The 22,169-nt window shown below is 42.3% G+C and overlaps 1 protein-coding gene across 2 annotated transcripts in view; it reads left to right on the top strand.

The window, feature by feature from the left end:
• The first annotated feature begins 670 nt into the window (after positions 1–670).
• LOC147631188 (purple acid phosphatase 18-like) overlaps positions 671–22,169 on the top strand; it is a 44,550-nt gene continuing 23,051 nt past the window's right edge. Inside the window, exon 1 of one of the 2 annotated variants that reach the window (XM_086809514.1) lies at positions 671–980. In XM_086809514.1, coding sequence (XP_086665640.1) covers positions 807–980 — 174 coding nt within the window. In that variant the 5' untranslated portion in view covers positions 671–806. Of the gene's footprint in view, positions 981–13,784; positions 14,145–22,169 lie in introns of those variants that run through there. The other variant, XM_086809515.1, reaches the window with a different exon arrangement.

Genomic DNA, 22,169 nt, shown 5'->3' with positions numbered 1-22,169 from the left:
TATTTATAGTGTAATTTTTTCGACTGGAATTTAAAATTCTTGCGCGCTTGATCACCAGCCGAAATCATCTCTACAATATGAACATATATTATTTATAGTGTAATTTTTTCGACTGGAATTTAAAATTCTTGGTATTGTACATGTCACGTAAAGTAAACCATCATGTATATATATATATATATATATAAACATTGGGATGCATTAAGAGATGAAATTTTCATGTTTTAGTTAGAAATCCTCAAAAAGTATGGTTCTTAGGTTTCAATGGTGTAAATAGCATTTAGGTTTTAGATTGTTTTTAATTTTAAGGGTTGAAAAAAACATTTATTGGGAATACTGACCATGTGTGGTTAAAGTCAGAGTTTAGTGTGTTTCTTGTATATTTTGAAAAATACTTTCGAATTTAAAACTTGAAGGTACAAATATTTCTAAATTTTGAGAAGTTACAGAACAAAAACAAAAACCTTCAAGATTTGTTTTTATAAATCATTTTAAAAATTTTAAATAAAAGTTTTCCATTTTTCAAGAAAATACTTTTTTTCGCACAGTGCTCCGGGCACGTTTGCATTAAGAAAAGAACGTCGTCTCCGTAGCGTGCTAGCGTGCCCTACGTATTATTATTATCGCGAAAGCGCGGCAAATCCTGCATATAGAAGTGGTCGGTCTACGCCACCTCTTTTCCATTGCCCACGCTTTCATCACATCTTGTTTAAGTCCAGAGGGACTCTCATTCCTTGTTCAATAAGTGTATGCAGCACACTGTACATGATCATTAACCATCAACAGTAATCATAATCATCAGATTCATGGCACCCAGCCTCCGAAAGTGTTCCCTTCACCCCGCCGTTGTGCTGCTTGCACTGTTAGGAGCTGGTCTCTCGCGATTTCCTCAACCGCGCAACTACTGCATTTCGATAGCCAGAGCTGCCTTCTCCGTCTGCTATCTCCTGCACCACTCCGCCGCACTCAACCCAGAACAGGTACACCCACCATCTGCCTCTCCTTAATTAATAGCCACTTTAATACATCAAAATTGTCATGATACTCTCATTTTCTCATACATGTCTATGAACCTGTTCATCCATTGTTCCATTAATACCAGTGACGTGTTAGGATAGATTAATATGTTCCAAACAGTCCACAATTTGATGTCTACGTAAATGCGAAACTGTGTGCTCCAACACAAAGTAAGGACTCTTGCTATGCAAGATACACCCGCAAGGCAGTGTGTTCGATTTCCTACGGCTTTGAAGCAGCGTTGGCTTGACTTTTAACGACATTCGAGACACAATCCTCCCGCACAGAAAGCAAAGACAAATAAGCTGTCTTTCACTCCAACCATCCAAACCCTGATCAGGGGTTAAAATTCTATATGATAGCTAGCTTAAAGTATCCAAGGCAGTTGTTTAGTAGCCAAATTGATATATATTAAGTTCTATATCGATTTGGAATTAGTGCTGGAGTAGAAGAAGAAGAGTAGATAGCTCTGGCGCAGAAGCGAGTTTGTTTTATTTTGGATGAAGCAGAGAGATCTAGAGCGCTAGAGGGGGAGGAACTCGTTTTGTTGGAGCTCATGAGAAAGGGCAAAAGCTCGTTACTGTATGGGGGATGATTGAGGAGGCGTAAGCTTAACACCTAGGAGGCAGCTCTGACTAGGAAACGCCAGCAGCACCAAGAATCGATCATCTGTGAGAGGCAGCAACAAAAGGGGTTTGTGAGTTTCGAGGCCTTTCAGGCAAGCCCAGACGAGGAGCTGGAAGGCCACGGGTCTACGCGGCCATACAACACGTACAAAAGCTGTCAACCAAAGCCGGCAGCCAGCTCCATCGCTTCTGTCTCTCTCTCTCTCCTGTCAATTCCAACGGAATAGACAGTGGACAATGTCGGTCTCCTTTATTTTATTTTGTAAAAGTCTTCTAAGGTGAAGCCTTAGTAATTGTGCTAAACTCAACCAATTCATATATACACGAGTTTCACAACGTGTTGCACATCAACGTACTCAAGTTCACTTTAAATATTATGGTCGACATATCATGCCCATGGCAATGTATGGGTGGAATTTAAAAGAATCATTAAATGTTGCAATCAATGGTAATGCATAGAAGGTGGGAATCAATTGAGGTTCATGGAGGCTAATATGGGAATGGCATTCAAGACAAGATATTGGCAGTTAGGTTGATGGTGGGTTTGGATTAGTTATTGATTTTAAGGAGAGATTTGATAGACCTCCTTCCCATCATAAACTACTCAGTTAGGTTGATGGTGGGTTTGGATTAGTTATTGATTTTAAGGAGAGATTTGATAGACCTCCTTCCCATCGTAAACTACTCTCATGATGCTTATTAGAGCACAAATCCATTTACCAAGAATGCCTTCACACCATGATTACATCGCCAATTCCCATTATGTCCTGTTTCCCTCTCCACCACGTTGAAATCACCAACTAGTATCCAAATCTTCTAGTTTCCCAGTTGAAGTAGTTGGTTCCACAATTCAACCCTTTGTTTGGTCCCATCAGCCCATACACATTCATTATTCAAGCTCACCTCTACTACCAACACTCACCTAGAAGGCCGGTGGTTAGCAATCGCTGGCGGTTTCAATGACTTGTGCACCATTAACATCACCCCACTGCATCGTCAATCTTGCATCGTTGATCTAGAACCCCATAGAAGATATAAAAACCCCGGATCCCCCACATTCTAAGTCCAAAAGGCACCCCAATTAGTCTTAGCATTCATACCCTTTATATTCTGGATGTCCTCTCCTCCTCCACTCTCTAGATCATATGTTTCAGTGACCATATCCTCATTATCTCCACCATCACACACTTGAGGTCTATGGAGGTCAAATTCCTTCTACTGGGAGAATCTCTATAAGGAAGACTTAAGTTCACTATCTTCTCCTTTTAGGATCCCAAAGGATTTGTAAAAGTAAGTAGGGAGTGACTTGGCTTGGTTTAGTAGCCTTCTTCCTAAACATAATTTTCCACTTATCACCCTTCTCACTGGGTTGTTTACGAAAGATCTCTTCTCCTTGCCCTTCTTCAAAAACATAATTGTCCACTTATCACCCTTCATAGTGGGTTGTTTTACCAAAGTACTCTTCTCCTTGCTCTTAGCATTATTTTGGATACCCCCATCTTGGGGGTGCTCCTCAATATCTTTACTCAAATATTTAGAAGTACCTCTTTCACTTGAGCCCTCTCCGTTGGGTTTCTACCTTAGTCCAATCTCCTCCCTCAATAAGCTCCCCATACTTCCTTTGCCTACCAACTCCTCCCCCAACTCTATATGCTTTAGACAAGTTGAACTCTCCTATTCATCTTCTCTTGCACCCCTCAAATGTATGTAGCTTTTGGCATAATGCCAAACTTACCATAGTGGAAGCATGTCCCTACAAAAGACCCAAAAATCAACTTAATCTTACCCCCAACTACCAAAGCTACACTTCCATCTTCTTGAGGATTTCCTTCGCTGCATCTCATTCTGACGCAACATAACCCTTATTGGAACCTTAAGGATGGATTTGACATTATAAACAAGGGTTTTCCTATATTTCTAGCCAAGTCTCGAAGTACAAGCCGTAACTAAGGATTTTCCCAAGTTTCTAGCCAAGTCTCCAAGTACAAGCCATAACTAAGGTGGAAGGTTGACCAACTCCACCCACAATGGACATGCATTAACTAAGCCTTTATTCACATTAAATAGAGGATCCCAAGGAATTACACGTATAATTTTTTCCATTTAGGAGCAATGAGGTCCTAAAAAGAACCTTAGGTGCCCAAGTTGAGTCAACTAAGAGGATGTTTTTAAAGCCCTTACCAAGATAGAAGATTCGTTGGATGACTTTGGCCTAGCCTGTACCTCTTTATCCAACAGACCATTATAAGTTCCTTTCTTGATGAGACTATTCCAATGCAGAAAAGAAGTTTGCATGATGCAAAGAGGGTAATTTACTTGTCAACAAAATCCTAGGAGAGAGCGACTTGTACGGTTCCTTACTTCATCAATTGATCAATGAGACACATGAATTATTAGTTCCCTTAGTGATCTAATGTAACCCTTTATTGAGATGCAATATAGCCTTGGTTGAGATTCAAGAAATAATATCGACCTCTTGGCTTATTGTAGCCCCTCCACATACTCTATGCCTTCATCATCCTCCCCAATAATCTCGGGCTCCTTGCTTATTGTAGCCCCTCCACGTACGCTATGCTTCTCTTCATACCTTCATCATCCTCGAAATCTCCCCCCCCCCACCCAAAAAAAAAAAGAGAGAGAGAAAAAGAAAAAATCCACCCTCTCCCTATCATCTCATACCCTCACAATTCACCCCTCTTCCATCCCCCAATGTCCATGAAGATTGCTTTCCCTACGCTTTCCCCAACAGTACAAAACACATAAAGGCTATGTACAACACATTGAAGGCAAAGGATGCCATGTCCTTCACTCATTTGAGTTTTTTGGCCCAACCAAGATTTGATAAATTATGAGAAATAAATTCTAATCAACCAACTCAATATCTTCGTAGACGTAACATTTTTGACTACTTGTGCATTATAATTTCCCATATCTATTTAATGTCTCATGTAGAAATAAGAATGAATTTCATATAATTGTGCAAGGTGTTGCTTTCTTCAATCATTGCTCTCCTATAATGAATTTATCTCGTAAAGTTATCTTTTCATTGTTTTTACAAATAAACTTTCTAATGCGAGCTAACTCTTTCTATGCAATTATTAAAATTACATTTATGGGTTTAAACCATATAAAGCACATAAAAATAAATTTCATTAATAGACATAATATCAAAGGTTAAAAATATTTATTCTAGGTAAGAAGTTTTGGCTTGTATATATGCTTAAGGCATTCATTTTTGTGCATCTCTTGAAAATTGGGGAGATTAATTAGGAAGGAAACGAGGTGTGGGTGCAAGCTCGATGTTCCAAAATGAGAGAAAATTCATAAAGGATGGATACTTTTATGTGCCTCAAAATTTTTAAAAAAAAGCATACCCTTAAAAGTTTAAAGTCCATAGAAAAGGCTTTTTTTTTACAAAAGTAATATCGCTTGGACATTGGCTATAATTGTGTTTTTATATAGTGAACCCCCCTATGTAGGTCGATAGGGGGGGTGCACTTGAAATTTTCTAAGATAGTAAAAGAGTTCTCAAAAGAATAGGTTTATTGCTATCATGGAGTTACAAATAAAACACATGTATATGGGGGTTTTAATTCACAAATGAGGAGAATTCCAAACAAACGGGTACTCTTATTAGCCTTTAATTTACATTTTAAAAAGAGAATTTCTTTAATACACCTTGAACAATATAGGTGCTATATGGGGTTTCTATGTGACACTAAATCCCCCCCCCCCACCCCACTTCTCTCTCCTTCTATGTGGTTGGGTGGGGGAGGCGACAGGGTTGGGGGTAGATAAAGGTCATTCTCTAAGGTGATTTATGCGTACTATCCTAACCATGCAATTTAACTCTATCATCATACCACAGGATCACACTAACATTAATAAACTTAAGGTGGGTCAAAAACTTATCGATAACAAATTTAAAAATGATGATGAAATTGACAATAGATTTAGCCTCCTCCATACCAACTAGACCAACTAACCACTTGGCCCAACATCGCTTGGTGTCAAATGCTACCAAGGAACAAATTATAACCTTGTGTGTGCAATGTTTGTGAAGGCTAGGCGGATATATTCAGTTAGTGTGGTTCATTTTCTCTAAATACATGAGCCCATGCCATACCTTCATTTGGTTGCGAACCTTTGTGAACTGGACCTATATGGTGAAAACTTTCATTGTTGTTTTAGTGGAGGTAGATTCGTGATTCGAGCCGACTTCCAACTTCGGTAGGAATTGGCAATTCCTATTTTAGTAGGTAGGCCAGGTGGCAAGTCCCACAGTAGGGTACTTGGTCGTTGTCGTGCCCAGTTCATTGGTTATCCAGGGCAATGCGTTAAGGAAGTAGCGAAACTATCCCTAAGATTGGGGATGACGAAGCTAATGACAAAAACGTTTCTTTGTTTAGTTTCAAAACAAGTCCACTCGTCTAGGACCCTATCTCGAAAAACAAAACAAATAGATTCGTGACTCGTGAGTATAAAATCATTGAGGTGAGAGAGAACACGTACCATATTGCAATAGAAACTTGGTCATTAACCTACTGCACGTCGACGCGCACTACGTCTTTCATGTATAAGAAGCTTCAGCAGTATTCCAAGGCCTCATTTTGATCATCAACAGTAATCATAATCTTCAGATTCATGGCAGCCACCCTCCGAAAATGTTCCCTTCACCCCGCTGTTGTGCTGCTTGCACTGTTAGGAGCTGGTCTCTCGTGATTTCCTCAACCGCGCAGGCTGAGAATAGATCCCAAGCTCCGATGCTTGTCTTATTCTAATTTGGAGGGCCCCTCCCTTTTCAACCCTCATTTTCCAATCAGTCAAACCCCTTTTCCAACGCTAGATTGTTCTCCCTCTCCCACACACATACACACTATTTCACAATCTCTCTCTAACACAGACACAAACACTATCACACACACACATACACACTATAACACATGAACACACCCTTGAGTGGTAGGATTTCAACCGTGTACCTCCTACTTTAGACTCGTTAAAGTTTCCATTACACTACACTCGGTTGATGACAAACCCTGCAGGAAAAAGTAATATTATACTGTTTTAAAAACCTAATTGCATAAAAACGGGCGCTGGAACCCACCGGAGCCCAAAAAGTGACCGGGCCGAAGCCCAAAAAGTGACCGGCGGGCCGGTGGGCCCGACTCCCTTTCCACCGTGTCAATACGACAACGGGGGAGCTTGGGATCTATCCTCAGCCAACCGCGCAACTAGTGCATTTCGATAGCCAGAGCTGCCTTCTCCGTCTGCACCACTCTGCCGCACCACTCTGCCGCACTCAACCCAGAACAGGTACAGCCACCATCTGCCTCTCCTGAATTAATAGCCACTTTAATACATTGGATCATCTCGCTTAATTAAGAATCGCCCAATTACACATATTTCTCCACATTGATGTGAAAATTGTCATGATACTGTTAGGATAGTTCCAAACAGTCCACAATTTGATGTCTACGTAAGAGCGAAACTGTGTGCTCCAACACAAAGTAAGGACTCTTGCTATCCCGCAAGGTAGTGTGTTCATCTTCCTACAGCTTTGAAGCAGCTTTGGCTTGACTTTAAAGGACATTTGAGGCACGATCCTCCCGCAATGAAAGCAAAGAAAGTATCCAAGCCGGTTGTTTAGTGGCCACATGGATATATATATTAAGTTCTATATCGATTTGGAATTACTGCCGGAGTAGAAGAAGAAGAGTAGCTAGCTCTAGCGCGGAAGGGAGTTTGTTAAGGGAGAAGGAGATTAGACTAAGGAAGAAACCCAACAGAGAAAAATATTTGAGGCATTGTGAAGATATTGAAGAGCACCCCCAAGATGGGGGTATCCAAAAGAATGCTAATTAGAGCAAGGAGAAGAGGTCTTTGGTAAACAACCCACAAAGCAGGGTGATAAGTGGAAAATTAAGTTTGTAAAGAAGGGCAAGGAAAAGAGGTCTTTGGTAAACAACCCACTCAAAAGGATGATTTAAGTGAAAAAATATGTTTGGGAAGAATGCTAAAAATTTACTAAGCCAAGTGGGCTCTTTTTTGTCACTCCTACTTACTTTGACAACTCCTTTGGGATCCTTAAAGGAGAAGATAGTGAACACCAGTCTTCTTTATAGAGATTCTATCACTAGAAGGAATTCGACCCCCGAAGACCTTAAGTGTGTGATGGAGATATGGTCGCTGAAACAGAAGATCTAGAGGATGGAGGAGAAGAGACCATCCTGAAAAGCACTATGCTCTTCAAATGTAAAGAGTATGAAGGCTAAGACTAAGTAGGGTGCTTTTTGGTCTTAGAATGTGGGTGATATGAAGATACAAATATGCGGGATCCATGAGTATAACCTTTTTGGCAAGAAGGATAAGACGAAACTATATTATAACGGGTTTCATATCTTCTATAGGGGTGTAGATCAATGATGCAAGATCAACGATGCAGTGGAGTGATGGCAGTCATTGGACTTGACAATGATAACCACCCTTTTAGGTGAGCATTGGTAGAGTAGAGGTGAGCTTGAATAATGAATGTGTATGGGGCTCATGGGGCACAACAAAGGGTTGGATTGTGGAATCAACTGCTTCAACTAAGGAACTAGAAGACTTGGATACTAGTGAAATCAGCTACTTCAACTGGGGAACCAGAAGACTTGGATACTAGGTGATTTCAACATGGTGGAGAGGACAAAGGTACATAATGGGAACTGGTAATGTAATTATGGTGTGAGGGCGTTCTTGTTAAATGGATTTGTGCAGAGTAGTTTATTGTGGGAACGAGGTCTATCAAATCCCCTTTCTTCTTAAAATCAATAACTAATCCAAACCCACCAACAACCTAGCTCACAATATCTTGTCTTCCATGCCATTCCCATATTAGTCTCCATGTAGCTTCGATTGATTTTCCCAACCCTTTGTGAATACATACTCTTGAGCACTCACCCTCTATGCATTACTATCGATTGCAACATTCTTTTAAAGTTCATCCATACATTACTATCGGCATGTCGACCATAAGCTCAAAGATCTGTTGAAGGCCTCCATGCCAACGTAATATTTAAAGCAAACTTGAGTACTTTGATGTGCAACATGTCGTGAAACTTGTGTATATATGAATTGGTTGAGTTTAGCTCCAAGGCCATATGAATCACCGCTACAATTATTAAGGAAGACTTTTACAAAATAAAATAAAGGAGATCGAAATAGTCTAGTGCCCATCCTGTTGGAATTGACGGTGTAGGGAAACGCCAAGGGGGGGGGGTCTTTCCCTAGAGGAAAATGGAGAGCTGGCGCTAGCTAGTGACCCATTTTCCTAGGGAAAGGCGTTGCAACCCATGGCCTTTCCTGATCATCATGGTCTTGGGGAGTGGAACAATTTTTTCAAATTCTCCTTGTTGATGTGGCAAAATTTTATTAGTGCTCTATTTTTAAACAATCCATGTGCTGATGTGTGAAGGTTTTATTAGCCTTCTATTTTTTAACATCTCATTGCTTATATGCCATCAACTCATTTGTTTTCATTTGAGTAAAATTCCCAGAGTTGATGCGTCAATATCTTATAGGGTGCATTCTTTAAAAACAAAGCTTGCAGATTTGATTCCTGGCATTTATTTTCCCAAGACCCAAGACCATGATCGAGTAGGGAATGGTCCTCGGTGCATTCTTTAAAAACAAAGCTTGCAGATTTGATTCTTGGCATTTATTTTCCAAAGACCCAAGACCATGATGGAGTAGGGAATGGTCCTCGGGAGGACCATTCCAGCCGGTCAAGCGATCGACGTAGTCGAGAGCCTACTGCCGGCTGGAATGGTTGTCCCGACCGTCATGCAAGGAGGTCGATCTTCCATCACGCAAAGAGTACACATTGACATCAGCTTTTGGAATGAAGGTGATCCTTACACGTCAGCATCTGAATGTCATATTCCAATCAGGCATCACTTCGAATCACCGTTTGCCACATCAGCACACTGCAGCAGGTTTGAAGGTCAGTGTTGACGTGCTGCCTCAGAATCTGGCCGACCGAAGACGATGGCGGGGGAGAGAGAAAGAAGCGATGTCGCTGGCTTTGGTTCACAGATTTTGTAGGTGTTGCCCGTGCGTAGACTTCCTCCTCCTTTGGGCTTGGCTGAAAACCTCGGACTTCGAAACCCACAAACCCCTTTTGTTGCTGCTCGCTCGATTCTTTCTGCTGCTGGCGTTTCCTAGTCATGAGAGCTGCTCCTAGGTGTCAAGCTTACGCCTCCCATACCTCCTAAAGCATCCCCCAAACGGTAAAGAGCTTTTCCAGCTTCGCCTACCAACTCCTATATGTGCTTTAGAACTCTCCTCCTCATCTTCTCTTGCACCTTTGGCATAATGCCAAACTTACCATAGTGGAAGCATGCCCTTATAAAAGACCCAAAAATCAACTTAATCTTACCCCCAACTATCCAAGCTGCGTTTCCATCTGCTTGAGGATTTCCTTCTATGTATTTGACGCCACATAATCCTTATTATAACCTTAAGTTTGGATTCAACGTATAAACAAGGGTTTTCCCAAGTTTCTAGCCAAGTCTCCAAGTACAAGCCATAAATAAGGGTTTTCCCAGGTTTCTAGCCAAGTCTCCAGATACAAGCCATAACTAAGAGTTTTCCTAGGTTTCTAGCCAAGTCTCTAGGTACCAGCCATAACTAAGGGTTTTCCCTGGTTTCTAGCCAAGTCTCCAAGTATAAACCATAACTAAGGATTTTCCCAAGTTTCTAGTAGCCATAACTAAGGTGCGAGGTTAATAGCTCCACCCACAATGGACATGCATTAACCTAGCCTTTATTCACATCAAATAGAGGATCCCAAGGAATTACACATACAAATTTTTTTCATTTCAGAGCAATGAGGTCCTAAAAAGAACCTTAGGTGCCCAAGTTGAGTCGACTAAGAGGATGTTTTTAAAACCCTTACAAAGATAGAAAATTTGTTGGATGACTTTAGCCTAGAGCACCTCTTTCTCCAATCAGTCCATTACTTCCTTTCGTGTGATGAGACTCTTCCAATGTAGAAAAGAAGAAGTTTGCATGATGCGAAGAGGGCAATTTACTTGTCAACGAAATCCCAAGAGATAGTGACTTGCACAGTTCCTTGCTTCATCAATTAATCGATGAGGCACATAACTTCTCAGTTCCCTAAGTGATCTAATGTAGGCCTTTATTGAGATGAAATATAGTTGGCTGAGATTCAAGAAATAATCTTGGCCTCTTGGCTTATTGTAGCCCCTCCACATCCTCTATGCTTCTCTTCATACCTTCATCATCCCCAAAATCCCCCCCCCCAAAAAAAAAGAGAGAGAGAGAGAGAGAGAAAGAAAAACTCCACCCTCTCCCTCTCCGTATCATCTCATACCCTCACATTTCACCCTTCTCCCATTCCCCAATGTGCATGAGGAGCACTTCCGCAATTGTACTAAACACATAAAGGCTATTTATTACAACACATTGAAGGCAAAAGGATGCCATGTCCTTGACTCATTTGATTTTTTTGACCCAACCAAGATTTGATAGATTATGAGAAATTAATTCTAATCAACCAACTCAATATCTTTGTAGATGTAACTTTTTTGACTGCACGTGCATTATGACTACTGAAAATTTCCCAAATCTATTTAATATCTAACATAGAAATAAGAATGAATTGTATATAACTGTGCAAGGTGTTGCTTTCTTTAATCATTTATCTCCTACAATGAAGTTATCTCATAAAGTTGACTTTTCATTGCCTTTACACATACTAGGTGCAAAATAACTTTCTAATGTGAGCTAACTCTTTATATGCAATTATTATATTTACATTCATCTAAAGTTGTCTTTTCATTGTTTTTACACATAGGTGCAAAATAAACTTTCTAATGTGACTTCACTCTTTCAATGCAATTATTACAATTACATTTATAGGGTTAAACCAAATAAAGCACATAAAAATATAATTTATAAAGACATTATATCAAAGGTTAAAAATATTTATTCTAGGTTGTATATATGTTCAAAGCATTAATTTTTGTGCATCTCTTGAAAATTGGGGAGGTGAAGTAAAGAAATCGGGAGTGGGTGGTTCGATGTGGGTTTTTTAATCCAAAATGAGAAAAAATTCATATAGGATGGATAATTTTGCTTCAAAATTAAAAAAGATATACCCTTAAAAGTTTAAAGTCCATAGAAAATGACTTTTTTTATAAAAGTAAAATAGCTTGGACATTGGCTGTAGTTGAGTTTTTATATAGTGAACCCCCCTATGTAGACCGATAGGGGTGCACTTGAAATTATCTAAAATAGTAAAAGAGTTCAAAAGAATAGGTTTATTACTATCATGGAGTTACAAATAAAACACATGTCTAATGTATATGGGGGTTATAATTCAAAATGAGGAGAAATCCAAACAGTTGGGGTACTTTTACTAGACTTTAATTTACATTTTAAAAAGAGATTTCTTTAATACACCTTGAACATTATGGGTACTATATTTCTATGTGACACCTAATCCCCCCCCCTCTGATGCCCTGCTCTCCCCTTCTATGTGGTTGGGTAGGGGAGGGTACATGGTTGGGGGTGGACAATGGTCATTCTCTAAGGTGATTTATGCTTACTCTCCTAACACTTCATCAAGGTCCATGCAATTTAACTCTCTCATCACATAGGACCAAACTAACACTAACACTAATAAACTTGAGGTGGGTCAAAAACTTATCTATAACAAATTTTAAAAATGATGAGGAAATTGAGGATAGATTTAGCAAGGGAGGAACCTTAAAGCCAAAAAAAAATGGAGATGCCACTTCGACTTGCCATAGACCACCAACTCATGCATAACCAAGTGCAAGAAGAGGTTGAATATTACTCGAGGTTTTTTTCTATGCTACAAAATAATGGAAAGAATGCATGTAAGCTTGCATTAGAACTCGCCATCATATGTAGCTATGTCCACAGAGACAAAGTATAACAACAAGATCTTGTTGTTATTTAAAAATTCAAAATGAAGGTAGGGCACATAATTAAAACATGTTGACGTGTATAATCATTGTAGGGTTTGACTACCAACAGAATGATAATTTCTAGCACTTGCACACTACTGCTCCTTGGATGTTGGAAGCCAAGGCCGATAATGAAATTGAGAGGGTCTTGTCTTGGATTAAAAAATGGCATGTCTTGTTGTGATTTGCAAATTATCTGTTGTTCACTTTCTCCCCCCCTATAGTGTCATTAAATCAAATCCCTCGATACATTAACCCTAGCCATGATTTTGCAAACTTGCTAAAAATTAGGTTTAGATTTTGAAGCAAAGAATTATAAGCGATTAGAAAGCTTCTATTAGAGTTGAAATATATTGATAATTGAAATCTAAAGAAATAATTCCTTGATTCCGTGGGGTGTCCTTCTATTGGCACCCTTACAGCGATTTTATAGGCTTGTGGGCTTTACGGACTTGCTTGCTTGCATGCTTGTGGACTTACGGACTTATAGCTTTTAGGCTTATCGACTTTACATGCTTGTGGGCTTGCAGAGTTGTAGGCTTATGGACTTGAGGTGGTACAGGCTTTCAGAGTTGTGGGATTACAAATTTAAGGACAAGTAGGTTTGAATGCTTACGAAATGGGCACAACAAGGTCTGATCCCATAGCCTCCTCCATACTAGGCAAACCTTCTAACCACCTGGCCTACTGGTGTCAAATGCTGCCAACAAACACATTATTACCTTGTCTAGGTGGATATATTCAGTTAATGTCGTTCATTTTCTCGAGAGGCATGAACCCATACTTTCATTTTGGCCACGGACGTTTGCTAACCGATCCCAATGTTCATAAAAAACCGAGGTTTAGTGTCGGTGAATGGAAAATTTTGAAAAATAACCTTTAAATTTTAAAATAACAATTCACAAAAACCTATAAATTTTAAAAGATTTTAGTTATAATTTTACTAAAAAACCTTTAAATTTTAAGGAAAAAAAGACAAAAATTTGAGGTTAAGTTTTTCGAATTGTTGGGAAAAATGTTTTCCATGAACACTAGACCGTGCCTATATGGTGAAAAGGCTTTTTAGGTAGATTCGTGACCCGTGATTAAGATTCCTGACTCGTGAGTATAAAATCCTGAACTGTCCTCCATTTGAAACAAATACGGAAATGCCGAGTGTGGGCGTTTTACGTCTTTCCCCGAGGGCATGGTGGTTGAAGCACCACTGCTACTGGTTTTGCAAAGCAGCACAGGTCTTCCGTCCTTCCAACCAAGTTTTTGCCTTCGCCGAAAGTACTTGTCAGCTACCAACCCCGGCCACCAGCGCAGCTAAACCCACCACCACGCAGCATCCCGGCCACCGAATCTTCTGGTGTCTCGGTTCTTCTCTGGCTGAAGCATGGCTGAATCGGCCATTTGCTGCCACCCTTGTTGTCGCAGCTTCCTACGAATTATCTTCGCCTCGGTTGCTCTCGCGGGATTATTGCCAACTTACGCTGTATCTTCCGTCGGCGGCGCAGAGCAGGTCTCTCCTTTTCTCTCCTCATGTAGATTCCCATGGGTCTCGTTTAAGTGGCCCATTTTTACAATTTTGGGGCAAATTCTTCGAAAACCACGTTTTTACTTCAGCCCGTTTAAAGTGATGGCTCTTCGACAGAGGCAGGGAATTCCACCCTCTCATCCGCTTCGGAAGCGGCGTCGAAGGAAGTAATTCTCTTATGCACTGGACAGTAATGTACATTCTACAGCGAGCTGTGGTTATGCTGGCAAGTGGGTTCTGGCCATATGCTTCTTTGTTAAGTTGCAAGCCACCTATTGTTGAAGAAATAGCAAAGAATCTCATTGTTTGAAGGCCTAGATATCCTCCATGTGTCCACGGAACATATCCATGATCCTTTTCAGCCCTGCCTGGCTGGTAGTGGTTCTCTCTGGAATCTCTATGATGTCCCCTGGGTCATGGTTGTGGTTCCCTTGGGGCTGCAACATGTCACAAGGCTCTAAAATGTATCAAGACAAGTCCGTGTCGGTAGGCCTCAATCTAAGCTCTGATTGGGAGGGTGTCATCTGTCTCCCTCAATTTGCATTGACCAATACTTGGAAAGACAAGAGTGTTTGGTTGTTGTCTCTCCACCACAAGTGTGCTTTGCCAAGAGTTGTTGCTCTCTTTGTGTATGAACCTCATGCACACATCTCTGATTCTCATACTTTATGACAATGCAGATGACCAAACACCTCTCTTACAGACAATGATAGTGCCCTCGATGAGTGAGATAAATAGATAGATAGATTGATTGATTTTAACATCTGCGGGTGGCAGAGAGAGATCTACAAAAGACCCAAAAGGCTATGAGACCAAAAAGTAGTACAATGAATCCATGAGAATAATGAGCCATGGGAAAAGAAACTACCTACCCAACGATGTAAACATTTGAGAATGAAGCACGATAGCCATGTGCCTGAAGCTTGTGGTGTGGTATGAGTACATGTTAGAAGTATACAATGGAGAGACGTCGGCCCTATGTGGGGGCCATATCAATGACCTTGTGTGGGCTGTCTATTTTTCTCTCAGGATCTCTAAATCTGAAGTTGGCGTTGTCGTGCTGTGGCACGTCCATGTAGTGAAAGAAGCTCAAAAACCATCCCATATGAACTCAGATGCATGGGCAGAAAAAGGTAAAAAGGGTTAAGGCTGCCTTTGCTTTGGTGTGAAAGGAACATGGTGGCCTTTTTCTTCAAAATAAATAAAATAAAATAAAAAAAGGATAAATCTGGCTAGCTACGTGGACCTTCACGCAGCTGCCAGCGCATCTTCTGGACGATGCGAGAGAGTGCATGGAGTCGGCGCAGCTGACGTAGAAGCGGGGAGCGCAAGTGGTAGTGGGGCTTTTTTGGTGAAGGGCAGCCAGGAGGCACGGGGGATGGGCTGGTGTGGTGGGTGCAGCTGTGCTGCATGCACCTTTTCCCTCGACTTTGGTGACATAATTCTTCTCTCTGTTTTAGCCCGAATAGGTTGCATGAAGGCTGTTGGGTTTTTGGAATTTGTGAAGGGAACGGGCTGGTTTTTGCATAGCAACGTGGAGATGGACACCATATTATGCATGCTGTGAGGATCTGCAGGTAATTGAGGAGGAGAGCTTTGCTTTGGATGTGCATGAGAATACGTGGAGATTGAACGGGCTGTAGCATACAGGTTTAGGCACAGTACTGCGGCTAAGAGATCTGCGGAGACTAGTGGGAAGAGAGCGGGGTCATGAGTGAAGACCAAATGGGAGTCAAGAGGCATACAAGGAACAATGGAATAGCTACGTGAGGAGAGCACGATTGTGTAGATCTTGAAGAGGCGCAATCCTGCAAGTAGCTCAGAAAGGAAGGAGGTGCTGTGGAATTCTGTGTGGAGATGGAATGGCCTGTAAGATGGTCTATAGGAAAGGCAGGCCAATTTTTGTAAAGATGAAATCGTCATGAAGCTGCATACAGAAAACCGTCTCAGTGCTATGAGAGAGAACTGCATGAAGACATGGAGATGCAGGCACAGCGTGTAGAGGAACCCGCCTGTGAGTGATCTAAGGATAGCAGCAATGTGAAATTCTACGTGAAGGAGAAATGTCTTGTGGGAGAATTTGGACAGCAGTTTGAAGACCATTAATGCATCATGAAGACAGACAAGTGGAAAATTATATGAGAAGACTGCCTATGGAGGATAAAGATGGAGAGCTGCAGCATGTCTTGAGGTCATAATAAACTGTTGTTTTTCTTTGGGTTTTGGGATTTGTGAAGACATGGTATATGTCATGCCTATGTTGGCTATGATGTATGTGTGTTGCCTAAGTGTGGTATGTCATGACAGCAGGCTGTGATGTTTTTAGTTTTGGTTATAGATATGTGAACAAGGTGCCTTGATGGTTTTTGGTGAAGCCTATTTGTAATTGGTATTAAATTTATGATGGTTCTAGCTTTTGCTGGTGATGCCCCTTGAAGTTCAACCACTTACTCTCACAGCCAAAAGTCTCGCACTTTCCCAGCGACACCGCTCACGTCACGACATCTTTGGTGAACCCGACGTGAAATTGCTGGGGTGAGAGTGTGGTGAAATCCCCGTGAACTATGTATGTGATGATTTCAGCATATGTATGAGGCAGAAAACCTTGATGGCCTATGATCTAGAGGGTATTCCTTAAGGGTACAGGCAGCAGAGCCTGTATGATTTGTTGGTACCATTTGACCCAGGTGGATTAGGGAAGAACAAGGATTACAAGGGCTTATGACACTTGTTCACCTCAAGAGAAGGGGGTGACAAGGAGCTTGTATAGACTTGTAGTTCTCTCTTAGGACTGTAGAATGGGCAACAAGGGCTTGTGACACTCATCCTTCTCGACAGCTGAGGAAGGAGAGGAGCTTGCAATGACTTGATCCATTCCTGCCACTTCAAGGGCAAAAAGAAGCTCATGGTGATTTGAAGCAGTACAGGGCATCGGTGGAAGGGGGAAAGCATGTGCTGGTCCAGCGTGGTCGAGTTCTGCTTTTCAGGAGGAGCCAGCAAACCATGCACAAGCATTTGGATCTAGATCCACTCCTAGAGTGCAAATGGATGCACAAGTGCAAGAGGCCAAGGGTTGGGAGACTTTGAGTTTAGAGGAGGCATTGGCTTCTTTGGAGCAGATGGCCCAGCTGCCATCGGTGGAAAGCTTAACATCCATCTTGCAAAAATGCAGAAAAAGGAGAGATTCTTCATGTGCAAAGTGTGTTCATCTACACGTGTGTTACAATGGGCTGGAAGCTCATAGGCTACTAAGAAATCACCTTATCCCAATGTTTGTGGAATGCGGAAGAACTCTGGATGCGGAGCAGGTCTTTCGTAGATTTGCACAACAGAATGGGTGTTTCTGGCCTTCTCTTCTGGAAGGCTATCTCGAATGTAGAGAGTATCAGCATGCCTTTGAACTGTTCCATCAAATGCAACACAATTGTGCTCAACTTAACAAGTATGTTCTTCAGGCATTATTAAAAGCTTGTGCTAGGCTGAAATGGGTTAAACAAGGCCAAGAAGTACATGCTGGTCTTGTCAGAGAGGGATTGGAATCAGACACTTTTGTTGGCAATAGTTTGGTTGAAATGTATTCAAAATGTGGCTTACTTGCTGAGGCGCATGAAGTGTTTGATGAGCTAGAAGCACGAGATGTAGTTGCGTGGACTGTTTTGAGTTCGGGGTATGCTGACTGTGGACTTGATGGAGAAGCATTACACTGCTTGGAACAGATGCAAATGGAGGGCGTGTTCCCAAATGCTGTCACATTTGTTGGCAGTTTGAAAATTTGCGGCCGGACAGGATCTCTAGAAAGGGGACAAGAAGTACATGCTGAGATTGCAAAGGAGGGTTTTGAATCAGAAACTTTTGTTGGTAGTACCTTGTTGGACATGTATGCCAAATGTGGCCTGCTTGTGGAAGCACAGGAGGTGTTTGATGGGCTATTGGTTAGAGATGTGGTCTCATGGACAGCACTGATCGCAGGGTATGGAGATCATGGACATGGACAAGCAGGACTTTTTGAACAAAATGCAACAGGAGAGGCAAATGCCCAATAATGTTACTCTTATCAGTGCCTTGAATGCATGTTCAAGTATAGCTGCCCTTTCCCAAGGCAAGCTAGTCCATGCTCGCTTGATGGCTAGTGGCTTTGGGTTAGATGCAGTGGTTGGGATTGCCCTTACCAATATGTATACGAAATGTGGGAGTCTGGAGAGTGCAGCCAGGGTGTTCAAAACTTGGCATATCAAAGATAAGAGATATGGACTACCCTGAGCGTAAGGCACCAGCCTCTGAGACAACAGGGAAGGTTAATGTCAATGGGGGTTCAACCCCATTATCACTAGAAGGTTTGAACGAGGATGATGATGGCTTAACCATGCAAGATGGGCAATACTACGATGCAATGCTATCTTTTGCAGATATTCTCGACACTCATGGGGAATCTAGAAACACAGTTGTGGACTGCTCTGAGAACAATCAAACTGTATTTTATGAAAGTAAAAGCTGTGAGAATTTCAACTAGGGGGATGCCAAACCAACACTTGTGCAAGTTGCATTAGCTGGCAAAGAGAATGGAGATGGAGTTTTAACAACCCTTGAAAATAGGCTTCTTATGAGCAGGATGATCAATACAGGAAATTCAACCAGTCAGAAAAGCCTTGATGAGAATGTGGGTTCAGAGGATGAAAAAGCTGAAGATAACGTGCCAAAATTTGATAAAGATGAAGGCAAATCAGTATAAATTTGAATGAAGATTAGCCTATATAGCAACTTGGTGGCACATACCGGAGGATGTGCAGGTTTAGAGGGGGTCGATGTCGTGCTGTGGCACGTCCATGTAGTGAAAGAAGCTCACAGACCATCCCATATGAACTCAGATGCATGGGCAGAAAAAGGTAAAAAGGGTTAAGGCTGCCTTTGCTTTGGCGTGAAAGGAACATGGTGGCCTTTTTCTTCAAAATAAATAAAATAAAATAAAAAAAGGATAAATCTGGCTAGCTACGTGGACCTTCACGCAGCTGCCAGCGCATCTTCTGGACGATGCGAGAGAGTGCATGGAGTCGGCGCAGCTGACGTAGAAGCGGGGAGCGCAAGTGGTAGTGGGGCTTTTTTGGTGAAGGGCAGCCAGGAGGCACGGGGGATGGGCTGGTGTGGTGGGTGCAGCTGTGCTGCATGCACCTTTTCCCTCGACTTTGGTGACATAATTCTTCTCTCTGTTTTAGCCCGAATAGGTTGCATGAAGGCTGTTGGGTTTTTGGAATTTGTGAAGGGAACGGGCTGGTTTTTGCATAGCAACGTGGAGATGGACACCATATTATGCATGCTGTGAGGATCTGCAGGTAATTGAGGAGGAGAGCTTTGCTTTGGATGTGCATGAGAATACGTGGAGATTGAACGGGCTGTAGCATACAGGTTTAGGCACAGTACTGCGGCTAAGAGATCTGCGGAGACTAGTGGGAAGAGAGCGGGGTCATGAGTGAAGACCAAATGGGAGTCAAGAGGCATACAAGGAACAATGGAATAGCTACGTGAGGAGAGCACGATTGTGTAGATCTTGAAGAGGCGCAATCCTGCAGGTAGCTCAGAAAGGAAGGAGGTGCTGTGGAATTCTGTGTGGAGATGGAATGGCCTGTAAGATGGTCTATAGGAAAGGCAGGCCAATTTTTGTAAAGATGAAATCGTCATGAAGCTGCATACAGAAAACCGTCTCAGTGCTATGAGAGAGAACTGCATGAAGACATGGAGATGCAGGCACAGCGTGTAGAGGAACCCGCCTGTGAGTGATCTAAGGATAGCAGCAATGTGAAATTCTACGTGAAGGAGAAATGTCTTGTGGGAGAATTTGGACAGCAGTTTGAAGACCATTAATGCATCATGAAGACAGACAAGTGGAAAATTATATGAGAAGACTGCCTATGGAGGATAAAGATGGAGAGCTGCAGCATGTCTTGAGGTCATAATAAACTGTTGTTTTTCTTTGGGTTTTGGGATTTGTGAAGACATGGTATATGTCATGCCTATGTTGGCTATGATGTATGTGTGTTGCCTAAGTGTGGTATGTCATGACAGCAGGCTGTGATGTTTTTAGTTTTGGTTATAGATATGTGAACAAGGTGCCTTGATGGTTTTTGGTGAAGCCTATTTGTAATTGGTATTAAATTTATGATGGTTCTAGCTTTTGCTGGTGATGCCCCTTGAAGTTCAACCACTTACTCTCACAGCCAAAAGTCTCGCACTTTCCCAGCGACACCGCTCACGTCACGACAGCGTGCAAATGGGTGCCTCCTGTCACGTGGAGAGCATTTAGTGCCCTGCAGCTGGAGTGCTTGGGAGCTGTGGAAGCTCCAGAGTCGGCAGTGTACGCTACCTGGTTTGTCAAGTGGAGTCCTCAGGATAAGGCCAGCATAACTGGCGAGTGGCTCCTCCCTGTACCACGGTAAGTAAGCTCATGATGAAGGCCTCTGGGGATCCTAGACCCTATCCCTGTCCCCTTGGAGTAGTAGGCCTTGGCATCTCCGCACCTCGCTCCATCAAGTAAAGTGCTGATCTAGAAAGTCCATGATTTGGAGAGGGGACCAAACCCATCCTGGAAACGAAATGAAATCACCCAGAAATCTCATAGTATGCAGGGCATCATCTACATATGTAATGCTCCTTTGCCTCAACCTCTAGGTGGCAGAGTCCGTAGATCCTGTCCTCTGAGGCGATTCCTTTCGCCTTCCTGTTTGCACTCCAAACTGATATGATGAGACTTTGAGCCAGCCAATTTCAATCCACACGGCATGGGACATGTACTGGTGTAAATAGTGAGACCTATGAATGAATCCATTATTTGTGACCCTCAGGAGCTGGTGTTTATAAAATTGCATCTTCGGGGGTACCTATGAGGGTCCGAACCAAGTAGTTTGAGTGTGTAGGTGGAGGAGGTCAAAGCGGATCAGGCATTGATGTCCTGATGGGTGAGAGGGGTAGGGGTGCATCTATGCTATATATAGATCCTTCTATTAGTTAAAAATCAAACAACCATAGGCTGAATATACATGTTGACCCCCATAGAGGCAATATAAGAATTGGGGAGACTGATTTCATCTATGGATGGCCGCTCTCTCGAAGAGAAAATACCTCATACAACTGCTGCGGGGGGCCACGGGGGAGGAGGAGGGGGGGGGGGGTGTGCTTGTAATGCCAATTGATCTCGCTATCGCTTTCATAGAGAAAACCCCGGCGCCATGTGTGCAGAAAAGCCACTCACCGCCTACGAACCTCCCTGAAGCTTCCCCCATTGGCCATGAAGGGTATGAATGATATGGAACGGATGGACTCTGCATGTGGGGGGGTTAGCCTCGCTGCAACGGGCCCGCCATATATGTCAAGCAGCAAGGTTGCTGATGATCTCCCACCTCTGAATGGTGCTTAGAGACCAGGTCTCTCACAATAGGTCAGGAGTAGGTACTACAATGAGATAATCGGGTAGCTTGACCTCGTGCAGCCTCCTCATAGAAGCGGGCCGGGCTGGCCTCTATCACCACTGCCTCCTCATATAATTAATTACATGTGGCCTTTTCCGGCTTGCGCTTTCGCAGAGCTGCGCAATAAATTGCATGGTCGACCAGGTGAGAATGCGCGGTGTAGACCACCTCATCGTGTATAGGCGAAGGATTCTCTGTTGAACCTATTGTGCTTTGGGGCAGTCCCAAAGGCAATGTGGTTGCCACTCCGGGGGGTGGTTGCAAGACACACTATGCCAACCCCCCTCCTATGGCCAACCAAGTGCCAATTGCGAGGCTACCGACAATTGGGTGTGAAATAAGATGTGATTGAGGTTGAAAGTATGAAATTGGGATTTATAAATTGGGGGTAAAGTGAGAAATTTCAACAATTGGGTGTGAAATTAGGTGCAATAGAGGCTAAGGTATGTAAATGGGATTTATAAATTGGAAGAAAGTGATAGTGGAACACTTGTAGGAAATTTCAACAAACCATGTGAAATCACGTGAAATTTACCGAGAAGTTTCGAATTTG

This window comes from Cibotium barometz, chromosome 15, assembly GCF_041138505.1.
Source record: "Cibotium barometz isolate CiBa-2024 chromosome 15, ASM4113850v1, whole genome shotgun sequence".
Classification (NCBI taxonomy): domain Eukaryota; kingdom Viridiplantae; phylum Streptophyta; class Polypodiopsida; order Cyatheales; family Cibotiaceae; genus Cibotium; species Cibotium barometz.
The sequence above is the reverse complement of the archived record's forward strand: the minus strand, read 5'-3'. Positions and strand labels throughout refer to the sequence as shown.